At 43.0% G+C, this 20342-nt stretch overlaps 1 protein-coding gene across 2 annotated transcripts in view; it reads left to right on the top strand.

Moving 5' to 3' along the window:
• Positions 1–20342, top strand: part of TMPRSS7 (transmembrane serine protease 7) — a 39535-nt gene that overhangs the window by 6549 nt on the left and 12644 nt on the right. The window contains exons 3-11 of one of the 2 annotated variants that reach the window (XM_037144322.2): positions 1860–1990; positions 4327–4394; positions 5745–5938; positions 6850–6888; positions 7633–7861; positions 9151–9281; positions 11072–11184; positions 14285–14391; positions 20073–20209. In XM_037144322.2, the coding sequence (XP_037000217.2) occupies positions 1860–1990; positions 4327–4394; positions 5745–5938; positions 6850–6888; positions 7633–7861; positions 9151–9281; positions 11072–11184; positions 14285–14391; positions 20073–20209 (1149 nt within the window). Of the gene's footprint in view, positions 1–1859; positions 1991–4326; positions 4395–5744; positions 5939–6849; positions 6889–7632; positions 7862–9150; positions 9282–11071; positions 11185–14284; positions 14392–20072; positions 20210–20342 lie in introns of those variants that run through there. The other variant, XM_037144323.2, reaches the window with a different exon arrangement.

Consider the following 20342-nt stretch of genomic DNA (forward strand, 5'->3'; position numbering starts at 1 on the left):
TTGTCACTTAGTTGTATTTTTTCTGGAGCTTTGATTGTTCTTTCGCTTGGGCCATTTTATTTTCTTGACCCTCCTGTTACATAGCAAGGGGCAGAGCCTTAGGTGTTTACCAAGGCGGGGCAGCCCAGTCACTGTGTTGTGACACTGTATGAGGGGCAGGGAACTGAGAGGGAACAATGGCACTTGCTTCACTCTGCTGGTTTTCAGTCACTTCCGCTGCTTCTCCCAAGCAAACTGGGCCCTTCTGGTGCTGATTACCGGTAGGTGGGCTTGTGTACATTCTAGGACCCTGTGGGTCTCTCCAACCAACTCTCCTGAGAGACTGGCAGTCTCTCCCAGGGCCTCAAGCCCCACAGGTGTTTTCAGTCAGTGTTTTGAGGCTTTATTCCCCATAATGGGACCTTGGCGTTGTGTGGTCTGTCTCGTTCCCCAGTGTTGCCTGGTTTATCTGCACCCAAATGTGGGACCACCTGGTCCGCCAGCTGCCTTGTGCACTAGAGCCACTCCACAATCCACCACCTCATTGGTCTGCCAGCCACCGCTTTGCCGAGACCCTTCTCTGCCCCTCCTCCCAGTCTGGATGAATGTGTCTACTTTAACTCCTTGGTTGTTGGACTTCTACACAGTTAAATTTAGTGTACACAATTGTACACTAAATTGTGTATAATTTAATACACAACTGAGTTGTGAATACTAAAAACAACTCAGTACTGGTTGTTTTTTGTTTCTAAATTGTTGTCCTTATTTTGGTTGTGTGAGGAGACACAGTGTGTCTACCTATGTCTCCATCTTGGCCGGAAGTCTCTACACCATCTTTCTAACTTCGCATCACCTATTTAGCATTTCTGTGTGCTCTTCCTCCATCCCCCTTATTCTCTTACTTCCTTCTCCCAAACATTTATTGAGCTTCAAAGCTAAATCAGGCACTGGCTGCCCTGTGTTAGAGGTTGAGAGACAAAAAGAAGGTTCCATTCCTCTAGAAGGACAGACATCCAAACAGAAGTTATGATACAGCAGGGCAGGAGCCACAGGGAGGAAATTACTCCTGCTGGGAGGGCTGGGGGGACGGAGCCACATGGCAGAAAGGCCTTGGTAACAACAACAAAGGGAGAAAAGAGAGCCTTCGTTTCCCCAAGCTGTTCTCAACATCAGCAGTGTCTGAAGGTGACTCAGGTGCAGTAGTGTCTTTGCATGTTTGGGGGCTAGCCTGATGCCCAAGGCCATGGTCATGGTCTTCACTAGGCAAAGCAGTTGAGCAAAAGCAACCTGACACTGGGCTGAGGACTACACTTTGTGGGTCATTAAAAGGGTGAATTCTCCCTGCGCTGCATGGCACTGCGGACCAGCCCAGCACCCCGGGCCTCAGCCACACAAGTCAGAGAGGGGATGAGCAGCCGGGGGCTCCGTGGAAGTCCACCGGGGACCTTCCCTCTTCTTGTACTGTGCTCACTTCACCTCAGAGCCTGAGAGCAGACATTTCTTACCTTCTTACCTTCTTACCTTCCACAGACTTGGGCTCCATAAAAATCGTATACATTCTTTTTGGCCCCTGAGTTACTCTACGCATGTATAGAGTCTAAGAGGTACATCTTTTACCTTTTCATCTTTTCTAATCCTGTTCTTAAGTATTTTTCAGAAGCTGAAAGAGAGAATGGAGTATGCTAAGGGATATGGTGATTTATCAATGATGGAAGAGATGTTATTAACTACATTTAGAACTCTGCATGCTGTGAACCAGTAAAATAATAGTTGCCTAAAATAAAGCCATTTTAGGAATCTGAGAATGACATAGATCAGACAATGCCTCAGTCCCTCACATATGGGAATACCACCTACCTGCGTTTTCTCCTGTCTTACAGGCAAGACGGAAAGTAAAGACGCTTTTTACTTTGCCGGCATGTTTCGCATCACCAACATTGAGTTTCTGCCTGAATACCGAGAGAAGGAGTCCAGGGAATTCCTGTCTGTGGCACGCACTGTACAGCAAGTGGTGAGGTGATGGCGGGTGGGGAGAGACTGGGCAGGGTGGGGCCGGAGGGCGGGGTGTGGGGAGGGTCAGCGGCACAGTGTGGAGGGCGGCGAAGGAGGCAGTCCGGGAATCATGGGATTTTGCTCATGTTGGCTATACGATAGAATTGCTTATTTGATAGAATTGCTTCTTTCTTTCTTTCTGCTGGAAGTAGAAAGAAATGGCTCTCTGAGCTTCAGTTTCAGTTTTCTCATCTGTGAAATAAAGGAATTGGATCGGGTCATCTTTAAAATGCCTTTTAGTACTGACTTTACATGTGTGCTGATTGAATCTGTGATCAGTACCCATTCATTTCAACCTCGATGCACTGGCATCTCTTCACTTAAACAAAAGCTTTCTCATTAAAGAACTAGTACATATATATTATAAACAGGAAAGTCACTCTGGCTGGTGTGGCTCAGTTGGAGCATCATCTCGTAACCGACATGTTGTGGGTTCAATGCCTGGTCAGGGCACACACCTGGGTTCTGGGTTTGATCCCTGGTCCAGGCGTGTATGGGAGGCAACAGACCAGTGCTTCTTTATCACATAGATGTTTCTCTCTCCCCCTTCCTCTCTCTCTAAAAGCAATGAAAAAACGTCCTTGGGTGAGGATTAAAAAAATCTAAAAACATAAAAGAGGTGTAGAATAAGTAAGTAAAAGTGTCAATTTAATAATCATAAATAAAAAACGTGTGAAGAGTAAAACCCATAAAATCATCAAAAGAACATTAAAATCTTTAACATCACCAAAGATAAAACCCGTTTTATTCTGGACCGCAAAGACATAGGGGGTAGCGTAATATTGAAATTTTAGTAGATATTCAGTTCTATAATCTGAGCTTTAACTCTCACTATTAGTTTGCATATTTCTATGCAAGTAAAAATTAAAAAAATAAATTTTCAAAGCTACAAATTTAGAAAATCCCTTTTTATTGGGTACTTGAACTGTTTCCAATTTTTGCTACTATTGGTAATGCTACAGCAAACCTGGGGCATAAATCGTGTGTATCTCTAATTACTTCCTTAGCTGATTTTCTAAAATTATTACTGGTCAAATAGAAAGATACTGATTCATCGATCTTGGTACATGTGACCAGCTAGACAGTTCCTGCCAAGTGGTGTCTGCGAGCCAATGGAGAGGGTGGTGGCACAGTGGTGACTCACTCCGGAGGCAGGCACACTGCAGCGCAGAGGGAGGAAGGGCTGAGAGAGCGAGTCAGCACAGACGGGAGTGGGCACGGCGCCTCTTGTTTATCGAGGGCTTTCTACACACTGGGTGTGTTGGCTAACCCCTTTGCCTTTAATATACATCCATTATTCCTCAAATTATCCCCAAGAGGTGGGCATTTCTAAAAACATATATTTTATTGATTATGCCATTATGGTTGTCCCACTCCCCCCCTTTATTTCCCTCTGCCCCGTACCCCCCTCCCACCATCATTTCCCCACCTAGTTCATCCCCACTTTATAGATTAAAAAAAAAAAGAAAAGAAAAAGGGGGTGGGGGAGCAAAACACAACGGAGACCCAGCCGGTATAGGTAACATGTCCTGTGTTGCACAGTGAATTAAAACTCCACAGCTCAGTTTTTCCACTGGGCTATATTATGTCTAAGGTGGTATTTTCCCCTCCTGGGCCATTTAGGTGGGTGACTTTTTGCTGCTGTGTAGAAAGGGAAATCCAAGGGAAGATTTGACAGATGAGACAGTTTGCTTTTAGAAGTGGTAAGCAAGGACAAAGAAGGTAAATTGATTGAAATAGCTCTATTTTTGAGATCCAATGACGGAGTTTTAAAAGGGCTGGGTGTTTCCCCAGAGACTGGTGACCTGGGAAAGGCTTGGTAGTCCCGTTGTGGGCATCATTCGCCCCCTAGTGGTTAATATAGGAATGTGTCCTTAAGAATATAATTTTTCAACACCATTTATTGATAGAAAGGAGATTGGGTCAAAAACTTTGAAAATGTGCTTAAAGCAGTTTGATTTCTTAACCATGGAGAAAACAAACCTTTGAGTAGGCAGAATACAGAAGTTAAGCTTATTAGGGTCTATAAAAACAAAAATAAATGAAAAAGGTAACAAATTATTATTCAGAGAAAGCAGAATGAAAGTAAAGTAACTAAGACTGGTATAGGAAGTAAAAACTTACTTGAATTCAAGGGATAATGTTTGGGTTTGGAGTTAGAGACCTTTAGTTTGAGGCTTGATTTCCTCATTTTCCTCACTGATAGTGAATTAGAGCTTGGACCCAGGTCATGCTAGGTACTTCGAGGAGAGCCAAGTTTGGAAGATTTCAGACACCTCCATTTTTCTATTCTAGGTAAACCTGGTTTATACAACATCTGCCTTCTCCAAATTTTACAAGCAGTCTGTCGTTGCAGATGTCAGGTAATGTGTGTCCCTTGCTTTGGGATCGCTCCCCTCACTGCTGGTAACTCCTGTCAAAGGTGCAGAAGGGCCAGGGTATCACCGCTCTCCACTCCACTCCAGTCACTTCTTGGGGGCAGCTGTGGGTTAACCCCCTTTTAGCACAAAAGCGACCCAGTTCCTTATTGTGCTGTCCTGTTGAGTTTCTACCTACAGAAGCCTGCCGGACCCCATAACTGGACAAAATGACTGCTAACCTGGCTGCTGGATTAGACGAGGGCAAAAAGAAGACAAAGACCAGTATTTTGCAAAATGCATTCAGTAAAAAAACTGATTGCTAGAGCCCTGGCTGGTGTGGCTCAGTCGGTTGGAGCATCATCCCGTAAATCAAAAGGCTGTAGGCTTGATTTCAGTCAGGGCACATGCCTAGGTTGCAGGTTTGGTCCCTGGTTGGGGCAGCTGTGCACAGGGGAGGCAACCAATGGATGTTTCTCTCCCTCAGGGTTTTCTCACATCAGTGTTTCTCTCCCTCTTTCTTCCTTCCTTCTCCTCTCTAAAAATTTAATAAGCATGTCCTCAGGTGAAGATAAACAATTCTTTAAAAACCCCCAACTGATCACTAGAGATCTTTTGAGGAAAAAAAAAAAGGATCCAACGGTCAAGTACTTTTTAGCAAAAATCATAAGCCCTGGGTTGCACCCCACCTTCTACCACCCCAGTATGTCTGCAGGGAGTCAAAATCCACTTCGGCATGAAAATCTTAGAATAAAGTAATTTGTTTACTTTTCTTCACTTGTATAATATTTCCCAAGTTATTTACTAAAGAACACTCCCTGATGTTTTCTTTCCCATAAACCATGACAATACTTGTGCAGTCAGGAATCCCTGCCGCAGGGTCAGACTGAAACCAAAGTGGGGTGGATCGCTGGACTGGCCACGTACTGGCTGTGTGGTCTTGTTACAGTTGGCCTCAATCTTCTCATCAGTAACTGGCATAATAATAGGACCTTTCTCGTAAAGTTAAATGGGATAAAGCAGATTTGACACTGTGTATGGATGCCCGCCAGGAGGTTTCAAAAATCGTAACTTGCTATTTGTAATAGCAGTGAGTACTGATTTTTAGTCACGGAGATACAACTATTCTCTAACAGTTCTAGATCCGAGCTCCCCAGAAAAAACCACACGTACTGTGGTGCGTCCCCTTTCCAGTCTCTGCAGCAGGAGTGGATGACTTACTAAAGAAGGAGTTATGTGTAGCTGAAAGGTGTGCTCACTGGCCTTAACCAGTGAGATGTTGGGGGTGGGTCGCAGGCTGCCTACAGATGTCTACCTCCTAGGAGGTGTCCCTGAACACCCCTCTTTTCACCGCAGCAGTAACAACAAAGGTGGCCTCCTTGTACACTTTTGGATCGTGTTTGTCATGCCACATGCCAAGGGCCACATCTTCTGTGAGGACTGCGTGGCTGCCATCCTGAAGGACTCCATCCAGACGAGCATCATAAACCGGACCTCGGTGGGAAACTTGCAGGGTCTGGCCGTGGACATGGACTCTGTGGTGCTAAATGGTGAATGTTGGGTAATTCTCCGCACATTCCTTCCAGCAGCTCTCCTGACACTGTCGTTAGTGTAGTCACTGCTGAAGCGAAGCATTCTCTTCCACAATCCCAGTGCAGCAGGATGGGCTGAAGACGTGCAGCTGTGTTGGTAGATGAAGTTGCTAAATGTTACATACATTGATTGGACAGTAAAGTTGGGGGATATCTATATATATTTGAACTTGTGAGAGCATACCCCCCATAGTTAATTTGGCTTATTCAAAGTAAGTTTCCAGGGAATAAGTCCTGTGGAAGGACAATTTTTCTGAGGCTTATCTTGCCTCTTTCTTCATCCAGACTGAACCAAACCTATTCTATGTAGCATTGCCCAGTGTTCCAAATGACTTTCTCCAGAGCCTTGTCAAATGCAAATTCCACCATTTGTCTTGACAGTATAATTGCTTAACATTGTATGACCCAAAATTTATGTGGCTTTCTCCTTTGATTTCAATTTTATATACGCTAGGCATATACTAGGTAGTTGATACGTAGTTGTTTAATGAATGAAAATTCTGTACCACATATACAATTTCAGATATATGACTAATTAGTATGACTGTTATCATATTTGTTTCATTTCCTTTTTACATTTAAAATTGTTTACAAGTTGTTACTATGGATAACTTTAAGCATAAAAGAGGAGAAATAGTATAATGAGCTCTGATATACCTTTTAGTCAACTTCAAAAACTATCAACTTATACCTGGCCTATTTTATCTCTAAATTCCTAAACAACCTACCCTATTCTCACTGGATTAATTAAAAAAAATACCAGATATGCTGGATTGTTTTTAAAGGACTGAAAATATTTGCTTTCTAGGCAAAATTCTAACATGAAAAGTTGAGAACGATGGTCTTTTTTCTGTGTTTTTTCAATGCAGCTGGGCTTCGGTCAGATTATTCTTCAACCATAGGATCTGGTAAACTATGTCATGTGGTTTCTTCCCTCCCCCACACTCCCCCACCCTCCCCCACCCACTGCCTCCAAATCAGTGTCTTTGGGAGCTATAGTTTTCCTTTTCAAGTGATGATATTTGTTAGTGCTCTCTTCAAGTTGCAAATGAGAGAAATATACTCAAACTGGTTTAAGCATCAAAGAAACTTGATTGACTCGTAAACCTGGGACACACCTGGGGTGGGGAGACCTGGCCTCAGGTATGGTTGGGCCAAGTTCTAAGATAAAATATCATTAGGATGCTGCATCTCTACTCTCGCTTGTTAAGGTTTCACCAAGTGTATTCTTCCAATGTGGTGCAGATCCAAGCTATAATTTATCAGTTTAGTAAACGTGGTGGAAAAAAATAACCACATACGAGTATATTTCTCAATAGTTCCTGCAAAGGTGCTGCAACTATGTCTCATTGTCTTGGGTTGGCTGACATGCACACTCCTGAACTAGCTCCTTTGACTCTGATTGGCCAGTCTGAGTCATGTGCTCTCCTCTGCACCTAGGGGTGAGTTTAACCCCGACTAAACCATATAGACGTGATAGGGATAGTTCCTCAGAGTGAAATCTAAGTGCTGTGATCCGGAGAGAGGGGAGTGGACTCCAGACTGGCAAAGACAGCAGATGTCCTCCACGTGACTTCTTTTGCTCTTTACTCTTCTATCACGATGTCCAGAAATGTCATTCCTAAAACAAAACCAAAGTGCTGTCTCCACAGAAAAAGGCTGCTCTGAGTACTTGTACGCAGACCACCTGTCTCTTCGCTACCCTCTGGAGATTTCTGCAACCTCGGGGAGGCTCATGTGCCACTTCAAGCTGGTGGCCATCGTGGGCTATCTGATTCGTCTGTCCATAGAGTCCGTCCAGATCGAAGCCGACAACTGCATCACCGACTCCCTGACCATTCACGACTCCCTCTTGCCAATCCGGAGCACCATCTTGTATAGGTATTACGCAGACACTCTGGTTGTGGAGGAAAAGGCTTTTTCTTTGACAAAGTCCCTCTTTTGTAGTTCCTGGGTTTTCCTTGGTTTCTTTGTGAGCCATCTTTGTGTGTGCACATGAGGTCGGTGACTGACCCATGCCCCATGGCCCACGTAGTGCCCTCTGTATTAGCCTATTGGACACAGCGTTTTCTGTCCTTTTGCGGCATAGGAGAATCAAAATCAGTGCAGCAGGACCTTCAGCCAATATTTCTGAAACCTGACCGATTTTTCCTTTAATTTGGCTTTTATTGCAATCACAATGAGGTATACTGTTTCAATAAGGGTAAGAATAAATATTCTGTGGTGATTACATACCATTAATAAAACAATTCAATGTTTTCTCCTATTATAAAGTAACACAATGTTCGTTGTGAAAGTGAAGTCTGAGAAAACAATATCAACTATTTCACAAACCCATAATCCAGAACATGTATCTGTTATATTCTTGCATAAATCTTCTCATTTACATATATACGCTTACACATACATATACATACGCTAGTATTTTTTACTTTGCTTTATGAGTGCTAATATTTTGTTCATCTAGTGGCAGTTGGGCTTTAGTAAGAATTTATCATTTGCTAGTCACTGGGCTAAAATGTGTATGAATTATGTCTTATCTTATTAGTGTTTATATCTATACGCAACAGTGTTTTCAGTGTCCGTATTTATTTATATTTTGGGGATGAAAGTGCATGTTAAAAATTCGTCCAGCATATAAAGATGTGCAGTGAGCCATAAGCTTGTCACTGGCTCCCACTGCTCAATCATCGTGACTGATTTCGTTTCGCCCTTCTGGTCACATCTGGTTATTATGTCCTTCAGTCTTCACCACAATGCTCTGTGAGCACTACACCATTATCACCACTTCCATTGTATAGCAGGGAAACTGGCATTTATGAAGACTTAGTTCCTTGGTTGCCCAGAGTTTTTCAAGCAGTTAGTTAGTTAAGTGATGGAGCTGAGTTGGGAACACAGTTTCCCTTAGCCATTAAGTACCCTGCCTTTCCACCTTGTCTGCTCTGAAGGAGGGCCCGGGGACGGCCATCCCAGAGAATTCTCTGGTGGTTTTCTGTGCTTGTATCAACTCCTGTCCGTCTGCTGTGCCCTGTAGCCACTAGCTGATGACGGCCTGGCTGGTGGTGGTGAACAGGAACAGTGTGGACGGCCCAGAAAATGTGTGGGAATTAGCAATGGACAGAGCTCCACTCCTATGACTCATGTACCCTTGTTTTATTATCTGGTTTCAGAATTTGTGAGCCCACAAGAACATTAATGTCATTTGTTTCTACAAATAATCTCATGTTGGTGACATTTAAGTCTCCTCAGATTCGGAGGCTATCGGGAATCCGGGCGTATTTCGAGGTCATCCCAGAACAAAGTAAGTCTTCCCCAACAGCAACAAAAGGTCCCCCTTGGAAATCTGCGACATTCCTGTGTGATCTCTCCCCAGGCTGCGTCCCAACACGGGTTGTGTAGGTCAGGGACTCTGACTCAGGGTCCATTCAGGAGACAGGTCATATTAGTTACTCTAACAGAGAAAATCTCATGTTAAGAACTGTTAACTCCGTATAAAGGTATTAACCAGATAACTCAAAAGGCAAACAAACCAAACATAAGCTATCATGGCTGTAACACACGTAGGAAGCAACTCCCACCTGTAGGTCTGGGGGAACAAAGGAAATCGGTCAGAACGAGTACAGTTTGGAGCTTGGAGGAGGGGTCCGTTGAGTGAAACTGAGGAAGTGTCGCTGCTCAGCTGGTGCTTGTGTCTCTGCGTTCAGAGCGGGTGGGGGGGGGCGCAGGGGGGCCGTTGGACCTCGGACCCGGACCTCTAAGGAGGGGGTGCCAGACAGTTGAGGCTGGTATTATCTTTGGACAATAATGTGGACGTTGGCAAAACTGCTAAAGGATCCGACTGCACAGGAATGAAGTGTATCTCGGGGGGTGAGGTGAAGAAAAGTCACTGGGGTGACACTTCTGGGAATAAGATGGCGCCCCCTGGTGGCAGACCTACCAGGCAACCAAGTAGTAAAGAAAGGAAGTGGTTTGCAGGGTTTCAGCCTGAGCGTACAGGCAAGTAGCTCAGTGACTAGTACAGTAGGCTGTCTTTTGTGGCTTTTGATTTATAGCCATGCCTGCAAACGCCGTCCTAGAAAGTACTGTGAATCAAAAACCTCGAGGATTTAATGGGTTTTACTAGGTAACAGGCAGCAAAAATGATCCCTCCCCACTCCATTCTTCTCCTTTTGACTTGGGTTAGTGAAGTAACGCAAAACAAAAAGAAACTCTAGTCTCTTTGTAATATTTGTTGCAACTGATCAGATGTTGCTAGTCATGTTTTGGTAACTTATTATGAGCATCAATAAAGCCAAGGGATCAGAATGGGAGATAAGCAATTGACTTATCCAATGGACTTATGTGAGGAGGGAAGGGGGTATGGCTTAATACTGATAGCTATAGTTTCATCTACATTTTAGGGCAATGACTTATTTGATAGTTTTTCTGCTTCAAATTATTACAGAGCCTAATGTAAAATGGATTTGTTGAACAAAATTAGACTATATATGAGATATTGTTGGGTTGAAAATTATCTCTAACTCCAAAAGTTAAAACTGTGATTATGTCAGAAATATTGTCATGGACTTTGTCTATTCACTCAGTGAATATTTGCTGAGCATCTATTATACACCAAGAATGACTCTTGGTGTTAGGGAAATGGCATCAAACAAAATAGACATGAATCAGTGCTCTCAAGGGGCTCACCTTCTAGCAGGAGAATCAGCATATCAGTAAGAACAGTCCTTCAGATTGTCTCATTTAGACAAATCTACATGTCATGTAAACTGGGTATATTTCAACAAGTATACGCTTATTTGAACAAAATAAGCTCAGAAGCTTTTAAAAGTATATTTAAACTACGCTTTTTAGAAAGTAATAGCATCCTGTAATCTGTAGCCAAAATATATTATTTGAAAACAAATACAGAATATGAACAAATAACGTGGCTATACATATATATAGTACTATTTTTTTAAATAGTTTAAATTCCAAAAAATGTATTAGCCTATCAATTAAGAAACTATGCATGTGTAGTTAAAGCAATAGAAGCATTGTATTTCCCATAATCTCGCAACTGCAAATCATTGTGCATGACCGGATTTTTTTCAGAGTGTGAAAACACGGTGTTGGTCAAAGAAACCATTGGCTTTGAAGGGAAAATCTCAAGTCCGTATTACCCCAGCTACTATCCTCCGAAATGCAAGTGCACCTGGAGATTTCAGGTAGCCTAGTTCAACTGCTTTCTTGAAAAAAATACTCAGGTAGCTTAGTTTAACTGTTTTCTTGCAAAAATGTTGTTATCCTATTTTTAGTAGCAATTTATTTTTTAATTCAATTGCCTTTATTTTTAAATTTAATTACAAAAAAGTATTAGTTAATTGTACAATGTTTAAACATTTTCAAAGTATGTTATCTAGAACATGAACATTTTTGCAATTTCAACCTTGTGCCCACAAATAAATTGCCTCTTGAAGCCTGGGGCTTGTTTTTCCAATTTATTATTTTGTTTGTTTGTATTAAAAGTGCAAAGACATTATTATGGAGTTAAAGAATTCATTATTTTATTACCACAGATCTCATTTATTAGTTTTTAATTACTTTATCATCAGCATTATAATAGGAATAATACAGAAATAATAAATTCAATTAGGCAATATATATTTCAGTTGCATAAGCAAACCAGGATGCAAATTTATATGAAATCACACATCTACCTCTGGCGCTAGACATGGTATTCCTGCGTTTTTTAAAAATCTTAGCATGTAAACTAGTTTTATTTCTCCAACTGTAGTATCATGTGTAGGGAGACAAGGCAAGATGCCACCTTTGCTCTTTCAGTGTATACATCTAAAATGATTGTCACCTGACATAGTGGTTAAATGTAAGCAGCAAGCAGTATGCAGCTTGCATACCCTCAACATGTCATTATTGAACACCAACTGCACGCCAGGCAGTGTTCTAGACACTGGGATCTATAAGATCAGACACACGTACCAAAGCTCTGTTCTCATGGAGTTCACCACTCAGTAAGGCAGGCAACAAACATGCAACTGCAATATATGTAGCATGTTACATGGTGGTACAGTGCTGTGGAGAACACTGAAGTAGGGAAGGGCTCCGTGGCCGAGTGAGTGGTGGGGTGTACGAAAGGTGGGAAGTTAAGGATTTGTTGTCTTAAATAAGATGGTCAGGGAACCTTTGCACAGAAATCTGAAAGAGGTCAGGGAATTAACCTCGTGTGTACCCAGGATAAGAGTGTTGCAGGCGAAGGGAATAGCTAAGCAAAGGCCCTGAGGCAGAAGCATACTGGCTGCATGTGATTTGTACAAGTCAGTTAAATGTTTTAAATAATATTTATTAATCTTATAATTTCATAGGCCTAAATCTGTCCTTAGTGACAATGTCCTGATGGCATGCATCCTTAAGTTTTTTTAAATCATTATCTCGAACATATACAAAATAATTAAAACATAAAAGTATGGGACTCTTGCTCATTGCCAGAGTCTTAAGGGCTCAAGGCAGCAGAATCTCAGGGCCTTGGTGACTATCAAGTCTGAAGTTTGGGGAGAGAGCGAGGGAAAGAGAAGGTGAAAGGAGGGCTTGGGAAAGCAAAAGGGAAGAGAGAGACAAATGCCATATGATGTCCTTAGATGGAGAATCTAAAAGGAGAAAGCTGAACTGACAGAGAAGAGATTGCTGGTTGCTAAGTGTGGGGATTGGGCAAAATGGGGGGAGGTGGTCAAAATGTACAAACTTCAAATTGTAAAGTAAATAACTCATAGAGATGTAATGTACAGCATTGGTGACTATAGTTAATAACAGTATAGTTAATATTTTTAACTGTTGTTAAAAATACTATACTGTGTATTGACAAGTTGCCAAGATAGAATATCTTAAAAGTTCTTATCAGAATAAGAATTTTTTAGCTGTGTGGTGATGGAGTTAACTAGACTTAGTGTGGTCAGCATTTTGCAATATATACAAATATCAAATCATTGCACTGTACACCTGAAACTCATAGAATGTTTGTGTCAGAATATTTCAATAACAACAAAAAAGAGACTAGAATCGAATTACAAAGTATTAAGTTTGTACCGTACAAACTTAACTGTGCAGTATGTTGTTTTCAAAAGACAAAAATGAAAAGAAATTATTTAATAAAGCTGAAGATAAATGAATGAGCAATATCACACCAGGCAAATGACAGCGAAAAGAAAGCAGGGAACGCAACCTTAGTGCGGAGCGACGCTGAGGTCAGGGCTGCAAACGGCGGGCGTCTGTACGACAGAGGGGGCGGTCCACAGTGAAGACGTCATTGCGCCACTGTTCATGCAGCAAAGGACGTGCCGTTAGAACTGCTAAGTCAAAACCTGTAAGACATACAGAGAGAAATAAACTATACTAAAATAAAGAGTTTTTAATTCCTTCCTCTTGGTGCATGACAGAGATAGTGGGAGACAAATAAGGTTAGGAAGGGTATTAAACCATCCAAATAGTGAGGATATGGCACACACAGAAATTACCTTCTTTTTAAAATGACCTTAGAGCATTCATAAATTTGATCACAATAATTCTTAATAAATTTAAAAAGTTTAAAGCAGTACAGGCAATAAACAATCTTTTATCTAATTACAGTTGTATTAGAGAACTTGAAAATGGGTGAACCAAAATTCCACTCTCCGGAAATAGAGGAAGTCTCAAATAATTCTTGGTTCCAAATGAAAATTAAAACTAAAGGGGTGGCATATCAGACATAAAGTGCGTACGCGTCATGCGGCGCTCATAAAAAGACCCGGGGGGGGGGGGGTGCGCACACGCCCGCGCCTGTACCTGCGCCTGCGGCAGCTCCCTCTGTGCGCGCTCTCTGAGAAGGCCTCGGGGTGACTCAGCAACTGCCCTTAGAAATAACCAGGTTTCCTGTGAAAACGCTGCTGATTCATTTCTCTTTGTCTGAAGAACCTGAATAGTACTTTAAATAGACTACTTCATTCCCATCGAAGGAGGAAAATGTGTATACTCATTAACAAGTGGGTGTTCTCCAAGTTAAGCTCATATAATAGGAGGAAAGTGAAACCTAGAAATGATCTAATGTCACTTACTTCAAACTGGGGCCTAACAGCTGCTCCCTGAGCACCGGGCTGTCCACTCCCCGCCGGGTTTGCTCAGGGGAAGTGGTCTGCCACACCACAAGCCACAGGGCAGGAAGAATAAAAATGCCCTTAAAGCAGCAAGCTGAGGGAATGGGTTTTGAGTAAGAAAATCTTAGCCTGCAACATGTCCTTCAATTGAATAATTTTTCCTACTTATGTTTACTTTTCACAGACTCCCCTATCAACTCTAGGCATAGCGCTGAAATTCCATAACTATTCAATCACCAAGAAGAGCGTGAAAGGCTGTGACCACGGATGGTGGGAAATTAATGAGCACATGTGAGTGGTGTCCGCATCTGAGGAACCTGATGAAAGGCCTTGCTCAGGGGCTCAAAACTTTGAGTCTCCTGTCCCCCCAAAGTTTACACTTTACTATTAACAGGTGGGGAAACTGAGAAATACAGGCATTAGGTAACTTGCTCAAGGCCACTCGGGTCACAGGTGATTAAGGCAGGACTCAAACTCGGTTTCATGGCCCCCAAGTGCTTGCTCTGTGCTGCTGGGCTGTGGGTGTGCAGGCTACATTTCACAGAGGTAGTTTGGCAGATAGGGTCTCAAACCATGGAGGAAAATAGCAAGTAGGAGCCCTGGTGGTATAAAAGGTAGAAACACAAAGCAGTTCCGTCCAGTCGGAGATGGCCCATGGGCCGGTTTGTATTCTGAGGCTGAGGCATGGGTTGAGGCTGAGCAGAGAGAGGCTGAGAGAAATCTAGATGTCTGGCTTTCCCGAACCAACAGAGTAGGTCCTCATTCTCATCCCTAGTTTGTCCTTTAGTTGTTGTTATTGTTTATTTGCTCCTAAAGTTATAATAGGTTTTATATTTAAAATATATGTATAGGATTCTTTGTCTTGGCAATAGAATAGTTTCTTTATCTACTTTGAGATAAGAATGCTTGTGAAGTTAGCCTGAGGGATTTGTCTGCTCATTCTTTGTTCATTGTTATTCCGTGAATAGAACCTTTCCTTTCCAAAGCATTTTCTTGAACAACCTGAACAACCACTTTTCATTTTCTTTAGACTCTTAGATTACTTGCTAACTAGTCATTGGTCCAGTCTCCCTGGAATAGATTCTATCTGATTTGGAGGCATTCTTGGATCCATCATGAAGATGTGCCTTGTACTCCTTTGGGAGTATCTTTGAATCAAAGGTCTATGTTATCAAAAGCAGAAGAGCTGGGTTCAAATTCCAGCCCTCACATTTAGTAGCTGCATTAACCAGGACACATTAGTTAACCTCTTTGATCTTCAGTATGTAAAATGAGAAAATAATTTCTAGTTAATAATGTGGATTTTTTGGTAAATGTTCAATGAAATAATGCCTATTACATAGCAAAAAAAGTTAACCATTATTATGTTTGTTGGGAGAAAGCCCCGAAAGTCTAAATTCAGGATCAACTCCAAAGAACTGACAGGTAGGCTTATTCAAATTCATAAGGGCTTTAATAAGAGAAACTTACATACACTGGGACAGAGCAGCTGCTCCCAGTGGTGGCCGGTGGGAAGAATCCACACCCCTCCCAGGACAGTCCCTTTTAATAGGGGGTGAGTAGTAAAACCATATGGTGGGTCCTCACGTAGTCCACCAGAAAGAACAATGCATTCCTGAGCTAACAGATAACATCAGGCAGGTGTCACACTCGGTATATTCATTAACCTCCTTCCTGGGGGCATGACATTTATCTCTGGGCAGCACTGGTTTTCCTAGGTCCTCAGCCAAGCCTGAAGCTACAGCGAGTTAAGAGTCCAACGTTTCCCAAGCACTTTTGCTGCTGGGAGTCCAACTGCATCTTTCATCACAGTGAGTTCCCCTACAATGATTCAGAAGATTGCTTTGGAAATGACATTGCATGGATAAATGTTATAGAATGTTTCCCAAGGCTTTAAGAATACTGCATTTTGGTATTCTAATTAGAGATCTATAAAATAAATTTTTAGAAGTCTTTTGTAAAGCCACATGCCTAAGATAGAGCTATTTTGACAATGAAATACCACCCTCTCCCCACCAAGTAGCAATCCCTACCACACCTGATTTCCGTATCTGTGGAATGCGATGAAAGGCCTTACCCGGAGGTAAGGTTGGCCCGACCCGGATGATGTTGCTGCTGACATATGAGCAGAGTTCCTTCCAAACACTACCAGGAAAACTTTCTACTCCAAATACTTTCTCTGAAGGGCCAGCTCTTCACTGTGTCTTATGGGCTGCCTGAAATCCTATCAGATTCTTTTGATACTAGCTGAACCCTTGGGATTTAAAAATACCAGCCCTTCTCATTATTAGTCCTTTTCACCCCCAAAGGAAAGACTGATTGAACTAATTTCTGACACCTTGCTGACAAGTTCAGCCTGAGAGCGTAGGGTTTGTCTTGGGGGAGGAGGAACGCCGACACCAGTGAGCCCAGTGATCCTGAGCTGAAGAGCGGAGGGGTAGGGCATATGTGCTCAGGGCAGCTTGAATGCAGCTGCGAACCCTGAAAAAATGGAAGGCCTTCCCCCAAAACGAAGCTCCTGAGGGGCATGCTGTTGGTGTGCTAGAAAGTGCTAGGGTTTAGTGTCAGGCAGAGTTGCGTCCAAATCCTGCTTCCACTTGCTTGCTGTTTGAACTTCAACAAGTTCACCTCTTTACAGCTCAGTTTTCTTACCGGTTACATGCCTGTACGTGTAAACAAAATCTTGCTGAACTACTGCAATCCTTCACTTTTTAAAACCTTTTGTTCTGCTAGCCAACGACGCGCTCCACGACACAGGGCTCCTCTCTAAGCCTCGGCCCGAGCGTGGGTTCAAAGGTCCCCTCTGACTCTCCCTGAACGCTCAGGGGAGGCGCCTCTTTGAAAGAAAACTCTAGTAAATGTTCATAGAGAACATGAATAAAGTCACTATAAAACACAGATTACAATCATTGTGTTTTTAGGACACAGTTCGTATTCTTTTTGTTTTTAATTTATTTTTTAATTACAGTTGACCCTCAATATTATATTGTGTTAGTTTCAGATGTACACCATATTGGTTAGCAGTCGTATACTTTACAAAGTTTTCCTGCTGATATTCCCAGTACCCAAATGGAACCATGCGTTGTTATGACAATATTATTGACTTATTTCCTATGCTGTGCTTTATGTCTAACTACCAACCCGAACTTCTCAGTCCCTTCTCCTTTTTTCACCCAGTCCCTCAACCACCCTCCCCTCCGGCAACCATCAGTCTGTTCTCTGTGTCTATGAGTCTGTTTCTATTTTGTTTGTTCATTTATGTTGTTTCTTAGATTCCACATATAAGTTTGTAGTCCGATCCCAAGATGACCAGTTAGAGTGGGCTCTGGCCTTAGAAGCTTGACGTGGCTTTAAGGTTCCTCTCACACTGGCTTCCACTTGGTCAGCGGCCACTGCAGCTGTTATCTCTTCCTCTTATCCCAGTGTTGACGGGAGGGACCTGGTTCTTCTTGCTGACGCATGCAAAGAGTTACGTGATTACACACTAATAGATTTGCTCTGTTAGCATGTAATCAGTTTATTAGTGACCCGTTCCCATGGATGAAAACAGGACTGGGTAGAGTGGGCGTGAAAAGCAAAGTTTCAGGGCAAAGCAGGGCGGCAAACGTAAGAGCAGCTGAAGACCAGGGTGGCAAGTCCCTGGGCAGCCTTAGGCTGGGTGGCCAGAGGCCCAGTGGCCCGGGAGCCCCTGAGAGAGAGGGAGTCCTTTGTTCTGAGGACTTATATCGTTGGTGGGATAGGAAAAAAGTTACATTTGATTAAGGGGTAAATGTGGTGCCAGCTTTCCTGGGGGAATGTGACCACCCAAACTTAGGTATGTGTGGGGGTCTGTTAGCCCTAATCCTTATCTTGCTCCAGACGCCATTTGTTCATTTTGTTGTAAACAAATACGTGACAGGAGGAAGTTCATTAAAATTGGGGCACTTTCCAAAATGTTTGGTCGGAGTCTCTCAAGAAACCAGACAAACGCAGCAAGCTAAGGAGCAGGGTTTTTTAGCGGGAATAAGAGGGGAAGTGTGGCCAACCAGGGGAGGTTAGGACCCACTCGGTTGTTCTCAGGGCAGGGTTTTTAAGCGCAAGACCCATGAAGGTTATCTGGTTGGGTTGTGAGAGTCTGTCTGGCTACAGCTGGTTGCTGGGTGCCATTTCTCCTGACCATGTTCTTGATACATCTTGTCAGGCTCAAGTTAAAGCCGCATCCTGCTATGCCGGCTCGGCTGACCCCAGACCCCAGACCCCAGTCTTACCCAGTCTGTTTGTCCTGGGTAGAGTCGGCCGGCAGTTTCCCACGGTACAGTTTTCCCGCCTGGTGATTTTCCATTCCTCCCAGGCTACCTAGGTCTGTCACAGAGTTATTTATGGGCTCTTTCTGTAAGCATCAGGGACTCCCTTATGAAACAGATAGTGACCAGAGGTAGGAAATTAACCAAAGTTGTTTTATGGGCTTTTTCTTTGGGCACCAGGGACCCTCTCCCACATTCAGGCCTTGGGATGAAAGCACAGTTTCAAGGTTCTCTTTCCCAGATAGTGGAAATGCTACATGGAATTTCAAGGACTTCTCTTCTTTCTTGCTAACATAGTGTTTCTTGTGATGCTGGAACACCTGGCAATATTACCAGACCAGGCTCAGGACTGCTGAGTTAGCATTTGAGACATGCCTCTTTCCTCCTTCCTGCCTCGGTTTACTATTTAATCTACCTAATTGGTAAAAGGCGTTTTCTGCTGGCCAGTAACAGTATTGAGGTCTCAGAGTTCTTCCTATGCTGTCTCCTGCCTCACCAGGAGTTGGTTTATTAGTCCACAAGTCCTAACTTCAGCCAATTGCAAAAGGTACTTTCTTAAATATACATGAATGCTTTCCTGCTTCAAGCGTTGACATCATAGGATACCTGTATGCTCCTCCCACTGAATGCCAGTGTCTGATCCTGGAACACAATTGAGTGCCAAGTGCTATGAGGACCTGGAAGGACTGACAGTCACAGATACCAGTGGAAGACGTCCCCTCAGCCTTGAGTCTCCTGTTTCCTTCTGAGACCCTGCAGATTTCTTACCTACACAGGCAGAGGCCCACCTTACCACGAGCCCCTGTGTAGTGGGACTTCATGTGTCACTAACCGCAGTGCTCATATGATAAGAATTTTGAACAAGAGTAATTTTCTATCAGTTGAAGACAAGTAAGAAAAACTGAGATAGAGAAATATTGCAGACAGACATTACTACTTAGAAATTCTGCCAAGGACAATCTCTAAAGTGTGCATCAGATTCCAATTTAGTTTGAAATAATGTCTTTTGCTCTAAGCATTGCTGGGATTCTTGGTATATTTTCAGCCTGAGCTCATGTATTCCCCTCTGCTCTGTGGAGAGGTTTGTAGACAAAATGAGGCAAAAGCAGGCAATATTACAGAGCGACTTACACAGAAAAACAGAGTGGGGACCAGGAGCATTGAAACCCATATTTCTTCCAATTTGTGTTGGTGAGGAGAGCAAAGGGGGAGGTAACAGTCAATAGTACTGCTCTTGTTTTACTTAGCCGAGGAGAACATCTAAGGGGCAGACATTACTCAAACACAGACATTTAGTTTAGAGTGATTACCATTTTTTCCATAAGAAATGCTCATGTCCTGGCCGGCGTGGCTCAGTTGGGAGGAGCTTCGGTCCCTAACAAAAGGATTGCAGGTTTGATTTCTGGTTCAGGGCACATACCCAGGTTGTGGGTCCGGTTCATGGCCTGGGTGTGTACTGGAGGCAACCTACTGATGTTCCTCTCTTCAGTCTTCTTTCACTTCTTCTCTCTCTAAGAGCAACGGGGAAAAAAAGTCCTCTGGTGCAGGTGAGAATTTTTAAAAAGGAAGAAAGAAATGCTTACGGAACCCAGATGACCAACTCATTAGTGAGTTCACTGTCAATAGAAATGCAAAGGAAAGATCCTCACCGCAGGCGTCTTTGTCCCCTGTGTGCTCTGGCCTCCCCAGGTACTGTGGCACCTACATGGACCATCAGACTGTGTTCCGAGTGCCGAGCCCCCTGGTTCACATTCAGCTGCAGTGCAGTTCGAGGCTTTCAGACAAGCCGCTCCTGGTGGAATATGGCAGTTACAACATCAGTCAACGTAAGCCTGGGGTCAGCTCCTTAAAAGATCTTAACAAATCAGTAAAAGGAGGCTAATACTTTTTAACTCTAAACTTGGGGAATTTAAAGGAATGAAAGCTGCTTTATTTCTGCTGTTTTCTATTATGTTTTTA

Source organism: Artibeus jamaicensis, unplaced genomic scaffold, assembly GCF_021234435.1.
Source record: "Artibeus jamaicensis isolate MK-2021 breed Jamaican fruit bat unplaced genomic scaffold, CSHL_Jam_final contig_3126, whole genome shotgun sequence".
NCBI lineage: Eukaryota > Metazoa > Chordata > Mammalia > Chiroptera > Phyllostomidae > Artibeus > Artibeus jamaicensis.